This window comes from Plectropomus leopardus, chromosome 20 (genome assembly GCF_026936395.1).
Source record: "Plectropomus leopardus strain MGB_pleo_1.0 chromosome 20, ASM2693639v1, whole genome shotgun sequence".
Taxonomy (NCBI): Eukaryota; Metazoa; Chordata; class Actinopteri; order Perciformes; family Serranidae; genus Plectropomus; species Plectropomus leopardus.
In genome coordinates, this window is record NC_142195.1 from 27,253,678 (window position 1) to 27,266,010 (window position 12,333).

At 36.5% G+C, this 12,333-nt stretch overlaps 1 protein-coding gene across 3 annotated transcripts in view; it reads right to left on the bottom strand.

The window, feature by feature from the left end:
* Positions 1-12,333, bottom strand: part of lhx5 (LIM homeobox 5) — a 90,683-nt gene that overhangs the window by 2,912 nt on the left and 75,438 nt on the right. For all 3 annotated transcript variants that reach the window (XM_042509091.2, XM_088070898.1, XM_088070899.1), the window contains one exon: positions 10,262-10,427. In XM_042509091.2, coding sequence (XP_042365025.1) covers positions 10,262-10,427 — 166 coding nt within the window. The remainder of the gene's footprint in view (positions 1-10,261; positions 10,428-12,333) is intronic.

Genomic DNA, 12,333 nt, shown 5'->3' on the forward strand with positions numbered 1-12,333 from the left:
CCAAGTGAACTTTGAGTTGTTTTAACTTAATATTAAACACGTAACTTGACGATGCTCAATTATGACGTACGTAACTTAACCTTCCTATACCTAATGTATGCAAAACCTAAATCTTACCTTCATAATTTCACTATCCTAAACTCAAACTTGGTAACTTTACATTAAGTTCATGATGGGCCTCATGCAAGAAACTATATACAAACACATTTTGTCTCATTTTTTCACAGCTATGATTTGTTCTTATTTTCTTAGAACCCACTGATTTTGGGGATTCACCAGTGTTTTCTTATTTTTGCTTTTCTCTTAGGTAAAAAAAATGTGGTCAAGAGCACTCTGACAAAGATAAGAGAAAAACATCTCGTTTTCACAGGCTACAAATTGTTACCCAGTGCAAGGACATGTAAGTTTTATATTTGAGAAACATTTTAAAAATGCATGAATATCATTTAGTTTTAGAGCAATTATAATGACTAGATTATTAAATTTCAGGGCTAAAGAAATACTACAATACTTGGTCTATTGATCCCAATTACTAAAATTTCAGTTACTATCCACCAGAGCTGGATGTAATTTACAAAAGTACTCTACTCAAGTACAAATCTAGGGAACTTTTACATTACTTGAATATTTTAATCTCGTGCCACTTTCTACTTTTACTCCACTACACTTCAGAGGGAAATATTGCACTTTTCATTGCACTACTATTATTAGATTACTTTATAAATTGGGATTTTTGCACACAAACAATATGAAAGTATGCAAGTGCAGCTAAAACAACTTGTCGATTGATTAGCAAATTAATTGGCAAATATTCTTATCATCATGTAAGTCATATTTACCAAAAAAATCTTTTCTTGCTTGTCATATATTGTCTCTTTTTTCCCCATCTCTCTTGTTTACTATGAAAAGATACCATCTTCTTTGGCGCTCATGGTGTCACTAAAATTACCTGAATGGCTGAATTGTGGAGAATCTTACCAAGCTAACATTGCGTGTAATATGTCGATTTTGACAAAAGTTCAAACATATATATGAATATTTGCATGTGCAATCAAAGCAGCTACATAACTTTGACTCCAGCAGGTTTTATACATCATAAAACTTCTATGAAAAATGAACTTCATGGTAACCAGACCGAGCCTCTAAATGAGACATTTGTCAAAATGTGTCGCCACACCCGACTTGTAAAAGGGAGTGGGGGTTTATTTGGGACTAAGCTTTTATTTGAAGTTTTATTGTATATAACTTGTCGATTCCCAACCGTGATTCTTTTCCTAAACTTTCCTAACTGCTACGGACTCTAATTCGTAGGTCGCTAATTCGTTAGACATCATACAAACTGCAGAATGAGGATACTTTCCATAAAAGCGTTTACAGTTCCCCACAGCCACCTTACACACACCTCCACCTCCACCTAAGTGGTGAAATTGATCATGTCCAATTTCCAACCAACCGGTCTCCAACAGCCTCATTTGAGTGTATAAACAACTCCACACCTCTCTACCTCAGTTCTCTCGCCTTTTACACACTGCATTCATCTTCCTCACTCATTCAGCTCGCAGCCATGCGTGCACCTCGATGGATTCCCCTGCTGAAACTTCTGGATCTGGATGAGGAACTCCAAAATGAGGTTTCCAGCCTCCCTGCAGCCCTGCCAGCTCCTGTCGGCTGCATCTCTCTCTCTCTCTCCGTCATGTCAGATGCAGCTTCCAGCAACATCCCTCTCCTCTACCTCACTGGGCTGTGGCTATTTCCTGAGTTTCACAGATCACGCTCCATTATTCCCAACATGCAATCCAGCTAAGGCTGCAGTAAACAATTATTTTCATTATCAAGTAACCCTTTGAAACCCGGATCAACATTACTTTTCTTGCGTTGCTTTCAGACGCCCGTCACAATTATTTAAACCTTTGAGCATATTGGTGCAATATCTTTCAAATAATTTAGATTAAATTATTATCATAGAAATTAGTAGATTTAGAAAAAACAAAAAAACAACAAAAAAACAGGGAAAAACAATATTCATAACTTTCACTTACATATTCAAAATGACCTTTTTTTTCTTTTTTCATTTTAAACTATTGTTAGTTTGTTTGTTTTTTAAACCAATTTTAAGGTAATTTTCTTGGACTTTTTGCTAATTTCTTGATAATTTTGGGTCATTTCTTCTGTCATCGCTCTGTCTCCCTCTTCCCTTGTTTTAGAAAGAAACTAAGACAGATTTCTTAGGTTTCATACAGTAAATTTGACAATTGTTGTCTTGAAGAACTGATTATTCGTTTGGTCTCTGAAACATCAGAAAATAGTGCAAGATGTCCATCACAATGTCCAGAAGTCCAAGGTGGCGTCTTTACTTTGCCTGTTTTGTTCAACCAACAGTCCAAAATTCAAAGACATTCAATTCACAGTAATATAAACAAGAGAGGTAGAAAATCTGCACATTTGAGAAGCTCAAACTAGACAATGCACAGAATTAAAAAATGACAAAAAATATGAATTGATTCTCAGAATATTCTGCAATTAGTTGTTGGCTTTATTGCTCCTCTGAGCACCAGTTTCAAATGTTTCCATCTCAATTAAAGCCATTTTTACTTTTATTTACGTATCTGTATCCACATTCAGTGTTGGATCATCAACAGCTTTTCACAGAAGTGGAGTCAGTCGTACTCGTGTCGGGTTTACGCCTCTCTAACGTCATCATTACAGCATCACACCATCACACGCACCTCTCTATCAAAACACATTATGCCTGCTTACATGTCAGCAAATCATTAGGGAGATCTCTGCTCAGCTGTATATTCAATGCAAATATCCACATGCACCAAACAGGAGCAACAGCTGCTTCAGACTGCTAAAAACAACAACAACATCAAGCAAAAACTCTGTGCAACACCTCATCTCCGTCTAACAGAAAACAGTTTCTGTCCCAACAAACTGCACTGTTTACTCTTCAATAATCTGCACGTGGAAAAATGTCCACATCTTATTTTTGCACGTGGCAAATTTGCATTTTATTCTTTTTCTACCTCCCTGCATTCTGAATACTATGACAAACACATTTGCATATTTGTTTTATGTACATATACTGGTCTGTTATACTATGGATATGCTTAATATTTGAGTATTTGTGTGTTTAGAGGGTAGTATTATAGTTTATCCTTACATTTTTATTATTATTTTATGCTACAGTTTGTCATGTTTGTATTTTTCTTATTGGTATATATTTTCTCTCCAGTGTGGTATGATTATTAATGTGTTTTTACAGTTTTTACGTTTTTTTAAATTTTAAACTGCTGCTGTAACAAAATAATTGCCCCCCACCCCCCAAAAAATTAAAAATAAAAATAAATGAATAAATAAAAATATTGATGTTATGTATATTCAAATGTTTTGTAGGCTAAATAACAATACAAAATATTATAAACAATACTCTTTGATCTGCTTAACAGAAACTGTATTAATTAGTAGAAATTGTTGTTAAAACTTCTTTTTTGGAGCATTAACTTAACTTAAACCCTTTGAAAATTCAGCAAATTGGTCCAATTTCTTACAAGAACATAAAAAGAAGTAACTGTGCAAGAAATTGCCCAAAATACTGTCAAGAAATTAGTTAAAATTCCAAGAAAACTACCTAAAATTTTGGAGAGAAAAAACAAACATGGAAAAGACCTGAAAAGAAGTGCTAAAAAGACTTAATTTCTATAAAATAATCTTAAACTCATAATCATATTAATTCTAAATTCTGTCTTTTTTTTGGCTAAAAATAATTTCTCTCTCTCTCTCTCTCTCTCTCTCTCTTTCTTTTTCAGGTCATTTTTCTTTCCACCTTTTACTATTTTTTTGCACTTTGCATGACGTATCTTACTAAGTTGCTCATTTCAAAATAAAGCAAACCAACACCTCTCTGACAGACAGTGCACATAACTCAAGATTATTTAGAAAATTAACTCAGAAACATCTGTGTCCACCTTTGTAATTAAGAATGAAAAACAGATTTTAAAAAATGGACAAAAGTATGAAGTTACACATCACAGTGACGGCACTGAATAAGAAATCAATGCTGAATATTAAACACTGTGTATTATATGGTATATTGAGACTCAAATTCCAGGTTTAAAACTCACTTTCTCTGCAATATTTGAGCAAAGCTCGATTCATGACTGATGAATTTCTCGTCTAAAAATATTTCAGCGTTCTCGCGGCGTTTGCCTCAAAGTGCTGCAGCAGGAACTGGCATGTTAATGACAGAATAAAACACAAATTCCTTGCTTTCACTGAAAATCTCCAGCACACAGTCGGATTTACAAATATTCAACACTTCTAACGCTGACTGACATGTTTACACCTCTGAGAGGTTTCAGCACCGTGCAGGCCCCTAAATAATGTTTGATGTCTCCAGGTATATTCACATTCACACCTCTGACACAGTGACATTAATTATTCATGAATTTACTGAGTCTCACAATGTATCTTGAAAGAATGAGAACATATGCAGTTTTATTGCACATTGGGAAAAAAAAACAAAAAAAAACAAACAAAAGAAGGAATTATTATGATCAGGATTATCGGGAGTATCGCAGCTCCCAAAGAGACTGCCGGGCTACAAACAATAACATCGACTCTGCAAAAATCTGCTGCAAATGCACCAGCCTCAAGACCTTAATCAAACATCACTGCATTTCATGCAGACATGTCAGTTTTTAACAGGTAACAGGTGGATTTCTGACAAAAAACGTGGACTTCAGACCCTTAGATCAACTTTCTAAGTTAATCATAAGCACTAATATAGCCATTTCTGTTTTTTGTTTTTTTTTTTTAACTTACTTAGCTTTTTCATGCTAATTACGAACATTGCCCAACATGCAAGTCTTAGCAACCAAGTTGAATTTCAACCAATACTGAACCTAAAAACATTTCCAATAGTCTAAATATCATAAAACTACAGTTATTTTGGACAGAATTATTGGAAATTTTCACATTGTCCAACGCCTTATCTTAAATATTGGAAATTACATAATAAAGATTTAGAGAGCTGCAAAAAAAACAACCCAAAAGACCCCCAACAGGTTTTGTTACCTACCATAAATTATATCTAGCTATGCTTTTGTATTAATATTCCAAGGTTTTTAAGATATTTGTCTCTGGGATTTCTGCCTCCACCCTAATGCAGGGGAGATGATGCAACCTTTGTTTCTGGTGCTCACAGCTTTGAACATTTGAATTTAAAAAAATCAACAGTAAGAGGCATTTCCACAAACAATGTCCCTGTTTTCTGGATATTTAATAACTTCACTGTGGACAGTTTTTATGAGGAATAGTTCTCCTGTGGTTCCAATGATGTTTATGTGAAACCAGAGTAAGAGTGAAGCTGTTTAAAATGCTGTAAGCACCAAAAATTAAATCCCATTTGCCTTCTTCATCTTGGAAAGGAGGCCAAAGTACCTCGAGGTAATGCAACAAGCAAGGCGATTTTGTATTTTTTCATAAAGCGGGTGAGCCGACCCGTTATTGTTTCCAAGCGTCGCACACACGAATCCAATCCTGACTGCCAAACCACTTTGAGATCCGTCCAGGACAAATTTGGACATCACAAAGCGACCAGCAGCTGAGCTCCTCTCACAGTTTCTCAGAGCAGCTCTACACTGTAAATGTACAGTATGAGCCTGGAACAGCTGCACTGCTCAACTCTAATCGTTTTTGGGAAAATCAATTTCTTACCTCGAGTAAAATGAGGACGTCGATACTAAATATGAAAATGCAACTAGTAAGCAGTTAGCTCAGCTCAGACTCGTGCTCTTTTGTTTACTGCATATAAAAAACAAGTATAATAATAATAATAAAAAAGTGACACTCAACATATGCCCCGCGGGCAAAATCTGGCCCCATTAAATTCTAAAAACGAAAACCCTAAAACTCTTAAAAATGTCCTAAAATCTTAACATCCTAGAATCCTAGAAAACATCCTAAATCTTAGAAACATCCTAAAATCCTAGAAATGTGTTAAAATTGTAGAAACATCGTATTAACCTAGAAATGTCCTACAATCTCAGAAATGATCCCATATCTTAAAATATCAGAAAATCCCAGTAATGCCCCCAAAATCCTAGAATTGCTAAAAACACCCTAAACCCTGGAAATATTCTAAAATCATTGAAATGTCCTAAAATCCTAGAAACATCCTATAATCTTAAAAATGTCTTAAATCCTAAAAACAGCCTAAAAATCCAAGAAATATCCTTAAATCCTAGAAACAACCTAGATCTTGAAATGTACTAAAATCTTAGAAACATTTTAAAATCCCAGAAATGTCTTAAAATCCTAAAAACACCCTAAAACAGCCACAGTTTCAAAGGAACGATGACTTGGATGGGAAATAAGACAGATTTTTGCGTTTTCAGTCGACGTACTATTCCAAAAAACTATATTTCTTGAGTTATTCATCAAAAAAAAATACTCTCTGAACAGTTTATAAGAGATCCATCGGCTCCACACGAAGCCAATTACTTCACACACCGTTTGCATGCATTAACGAACCTCCACCTGCTTCTCCCTGCTTCCATATTCTCCTCCCAAATTCACATCCCAGCTCCCCGTCTGCTCCAGATTCCCTCAATAACATTAAAACCATCCTGTTTTCAGCCTCGCCTTGAACTGAGATTGATGGCAGACTTCACCCCGCTGCCCCAGATGTTGCACCAGCGTTTCTCCACTCGCACCAGATGCTGCTCTCGCTCCTGTTTCAGTGTAAACACGCCGAATCTGGAGCTCGCAGGTTACAGGGAATTAGGAAATAGCTGCATTTATTTGGAAATCATCAGGAGGAAGAAACGATGAGATTTGACACGACTTTCACAAACAAGCTAATTATTTGATGTCACAAACGGGCCCCTGCTAGTTTGGCCGACCTTGAGGATAAACAACAAGCTGTGGAGCGTGTGTGTGGCGGGGGGTGGGTGGGTGTGGGGATTCAGGGAACTATAATTACACTCACACACGCAGACCCACCGCACACAGATTCCTCCCTGCGAGCAGAGGAGCGTAAGGAAGCAGCGAGCTCAGATAAAGGCGAGCAGACCGGCCTGTGCTGCTGCTGCTGCGGCGGCGGCGGCACAAAAGGGTGTGAAAAGCAGCGTGCAAAGAAAGCAAGAGAGCGAGGGATGGAGGTTTTGTCCTGTTTCTCCCCTCCCACTCCCTTGCATCGCAGCCTTGACGGCTCCAGTTTATTGTATCCTGAATGCCCGGGCCCTTCAGGTGGATGTGCAGGAGCTGTATAGAAACGGCGTCTCTGAGACTGTCCGTGAAAAACAAACCGCTGATATACATGACAGGTGCATCTGATTTATTCCCGCGGTTCACTGTGGAGCCATTGTTAGCGTGTTGTTGTTGCACGCTGCTCACCTGCCATTGTCTCGAAACAATGTTTTCTTGATCCAGGCAACCAAGTGAGGCTTTAATACCCCGCTTTTTTTTTTTTCACTCAAGTGGTCTTGACAAGCGTTTATTTATTAGATTTTTTTAAAGGAATATCGATTCGGAGGAGTCTTTACCTGCAGATCACTGTGTGCTGCAGCACACGTGATTGGAAAAGACAGTGTAAAGAAAACAGCTTATCGTTTTATCAGCGGTTCATTCTCACACGTGGAGAACAACAAACTCCTCATCTCCACAAGTCAACGGGAAGAAACTATTTAATAGCGATTAATATTTGCCAGCGTCAAATGTTAATTTTCAGCACTTTTTGAAGGGTTTCTAAGCTGCAACAAATCGTTTTTGCAACAGTGAACGCAACACATTGAGCTGCTTGGCCCATAAAGGTTATACAACTACCATCAGGTATTGTTTTCTTTTATTTTAGTTTTATTCTGATTTTATATACCTCAGTGCAATCTTTAGGGCACAAAGCTGCCAACTTTGTTACTGTTTTTCTTGAAGTTGCCTGATTTATTTTACTAAAATCCTGCATTGTTTTAAATCTGGGATGAGCCTTGTAAAGAACTTTGTACCTTTGTTTTGAAAAGCGATTTCTAAATGAAGTTTCCTTATTGTTATTTTTATCATAATTATTATAAAATACACAAAAAATATTATAATGATGGATTTCTTCTTTAAATTCATTTATAAACCATTGCCAAAAAAGAATTAAGATGCTTTATTACTCTCCTACTGATGTTCATTATCATTATTATTATTATTATTATTATTAAGGGACTGTTCATTATTTATGGGGGGGGGGGGGTTAGGATGCTTAAAAAAGCTCTGCACTGGGGGAGATTTGCTTTTTGATTCAACTTTAAATGACCATATTTTGTATTTACTTTAGGGCTATCAAACCATTACTTTCCTAAACTGTTATGCATCTATCTATATTGTATTTATTTTACAGCGATTATTTTTTACGGCGATTCATATATTGGGCGTATATTGTATTTATTTCATGGCGATTTTTTTAAAAATTGAGATGATTAATCACATGTTTACAGTTTCATTATTTTGTTATTTCAAAAGACTTTTGAGGTCCACAAAATAGTCCCTCACCAGCTTTGGGGATGCGTTTTCGGGCGGTCGTCAGTCTGATTAGCTTCACCTGTGCGCTCAGTTTAGGGACCCCAATATGCAGAAATATTCAAATACAGTAAGCAAAAATAACATATTTACACTGCATGCAAAAAAACTGCATGGTTGTTGCCCAAAGCTGCATGGGACTGGCATAAAGTGACACGTCTGTAAAGAGGAGACTCAGGAGAACCCACAGAACGTATTTTCATTCAGATATCTGGAGGTTTTCCGTTTTTTAGCCAAACGAGTATCATCACTCTAGCTGTAAAATGTAGCCATCTAAAGCCTCTGAAGGACGGCAGTGTTGGCGATAAGGACCAGAGATATAGTTGTAGTTGATGTAGATGTAGTTTTTGTATATAAACTGGCCGATACACGATACGTGTTACTGGAGGGAACCTCTAGAGGGCACACGCGAGCTCAGGCTGTATACGAATACCGGACGAGTGCGATGTAAACAACAGACGACACTCGAGGAGGTTGCCATCATATTAAGGCGACAGCGGTGAGGGTCCAGACAATAGGAAGTACTTGTTTTTATAGTACCTGCTGCTGTATTTACTCCGTCACATCCGCTCTGCCTCCACACTGCCCCCGCTGTTTAAACACAAACTGCACCTCGCGTCCATGTCGTGTTAATGTTTGAGGACGTGCACAGCTGACACGAAGCGAATTTATCTCCTGCCTAATACAATTACATTTTTTTATATTAAAAAATGTACATACCTTACTTCATTACATCGCACTTAATACGTAAAGCTGATTTCCCTTATTTATTTTAAAAACCCTCAGATTTCCAACACCAGCAAGTGGGTTCGAAAGGCATTTTTTTCTTCAAAAAACTACAAAATCACACCAATTATCAGAGAAACTGTGAGATACAGTTTTTTATGGTGGATGGAGGGCCACGCGTTTTCCCAGGTCACTCAGGGAGGCTCAAGGAAAAACATCTGCAGCTCTGGGGAGGGTCATGATACAAAAAATAAATAAGCCACGCCCCCAGCCACCCAGTTACTCTGACAAGTACAGAACAGTCCCTAAGAGCTGCACTGTTTGTCTTAAAGAGAATAATTCTCTTTTCAAACTTAAGATTGTTTTCTCCTCATAACTGCAAAGCTTTTTTCTCCTTCAACACTTCAAAAAATAATCAAAACTACTTTTAATGAATCATCTCTAATGTGTTACATTCCCTTTTATTTAACCTTAACAATTTAGGGAAGATGTAGCAGATTTATTTTCAAGGAGGAAATTAGCAACTTGTCAGAAAGAGAATGACGCCCAAGAGGTGAGCAAAGAGATGTTTTTTTCATATCAAATGCTGTAACGTGTAAAAGGCTATAAGACACATTTTTATCATCATTAAAACTTAAGAGTGACACGTTTTCTGTTGCAGAGAGACACAAGAATCTCACAAAACCAAGCAGCAGATAAAGAACAGTGTTTATGTACGTATGTAATCCTCCTGCAGCCTGACTGTAACTATCAGCTGTGCTGGTTCTGCTGAATGTTTTAAACAAGTTGCACAAGATCACGTTTTGATGTGATGGAAACTAGGATGCAGATTATACATCTGTTGCACAAAATAAAGCCCAAAATTTCATGTCAGTGTTGCAAGAGGTGATGCAAAGAGGCAAATAAAAGGAGGAATGTGCGTGAAATTTGCATAAGTTGACTCTGCATGTGCTATAACAGGCTTTTTTCTTACCTCCGTAGTATCCGTAGGCCCCGGGTCCTAAAATATCCGGATCCTCCAGCCTGCCTCCCAGGGGCCTCATCCTCCTCGGGCCCCTGAAGAAGGCGTGCCGCCGGGCCCCAAGAGCACTCAGCTGCTTCATCCGCCGCTCTTTGGATCTTCTGTTCTGGAACCAAACCTGCGTCGAACCAAAAAGACGCGGTTAAAAAAAGGGGATTTTGAGCTGCGTCACACAAAAAGTTCAAGTCCGGTCGCTGCAGATTGTCACTCTGATCACACTCACGACAAGATTCAGTCTGTCGCATCGAACACAACCGACAGAACTGGAAACAAATTAATGTGTTTCATTTGAATCCTGATCGTTTGAGGTGATTTCACTGATTTATTCAATTTCATGCTCACTGATACAGAGTTTGTGTTCGAAGCAGAACTCAGATCCGGGTTTTATTTATAGATTGAAGCTTTTAATCAATGAAAGAATTAATAACACCAAACCAAACCCATCCTGCAAAACTCTTACATGAAATGTAGCTAAACCCAAACAATCAAGGCTCGATTTATTTGGTTTTTTTGTTTGTTTTCATTTCTTTTTCTTCTCGTTTTTGTTTTTTTTCTTTTTATGTATCTTTATGTTCATTTTTGTTGCCTGTTTCTTACTTTTTTTCCAATATAATCACTTTGCTGACTTCATATTTGGTTACATGTGTGCATTAAATGCTGAATAAAGGGTTTAAAAAAAATAACCTGAAGATAGCCCTAAAAATGTTTTTTAAAAATTCTTATAAAAGACTTAACATATTTGCTTCTGGTTTCTAATTATCCCAAATCTCTGACAGCTCTGTGACTATTCTCACCTGTATTTACTGTACGACAAATTCTTTTGGCCTCTTTTCATTAGAGCTGCAATGATTAATCGATTAGTCGTAGGCTACTAAATTATCTGGCAACAATTTTGATGATCGATTAACTGGCTTGAGTATATTTTTTTTTTTTCAAAATAAAAGTCAAACTTCTCTGATTTTAGCTTATTACACGTGAATATATTCTTTTTTTTTTACTCTTCTATGACAGTAAACTGAATATCTTATACTTTGGGAGACATTGATAGACATTTTTCACAATTTTCTGATATTTTGTAGACCAACTAGTAGAACAACTAGTCGATTAATCAAGGAAAAGGTTTAAATTCTTAGATATCAGCATTAAAATGGCTTTAAACAATTGAGTTTAAGTTTAATTAACACTATTAAACCATTAAAAATGCAGTTACATTTCACAGAGAGTTAATACTAACCAAATGTAGCATGAAAATCTTTCAATGTAACATCCAAAATAAACACACACACACAGACACACACACACATATATAGCTTTGTAAATGTATGCAAAAGGTGGATAGCAAACTACATAATGCCTAATTTGCATATTTAAAGATAAAATTTCAGAAAACTTTGAATACAAATAATAATATCCTAACTGTAAGTATCCAACTGGGAATCTTCATGCTGATATATTTTAGTTTAACATGTTACTCTATTCACCTGCAGTGTCGTATTTTTGGGCTTAAAGTGTATGTAATTTTACAATACATATCCATCAATACAAGGCCATTTTCCCAAAATACCTCACTCTGAGCCACAAATCTCAACTTCAGTAGTACTTAGACAATCCACACTTCCCAGATTTATTCCTATCTAGACTCTTAAGGTTTTCACAGAGGGGGTTGTTTATATTTGTTTTTTTATACCCTAAAAACATGGCAAACATGATCTTTTAATGGCTGTTGACAGTAATTTCTGATTTATAGACGATGAAAGGGGATATCAAAAATACCTGGCTTCATCCAATGTGTGCAAAACAGAGCATATTTGACTAGATAATGCTTGTTTCTATCATTAACATCACATTTTAGAAAACCTGCAATACAAAAAACAAATGTTTTACGGTAAGTAAACAACTGGAATGTCTTATTTTTGGTCTAAAAATGTATACATTTTTACAATTCATATTTTTAAAGGCAAAATGAGGGTTTTCTTTAGTACTCTGAGCCAAAAACTTCAACTTTAGCAGCACTTACATAATCC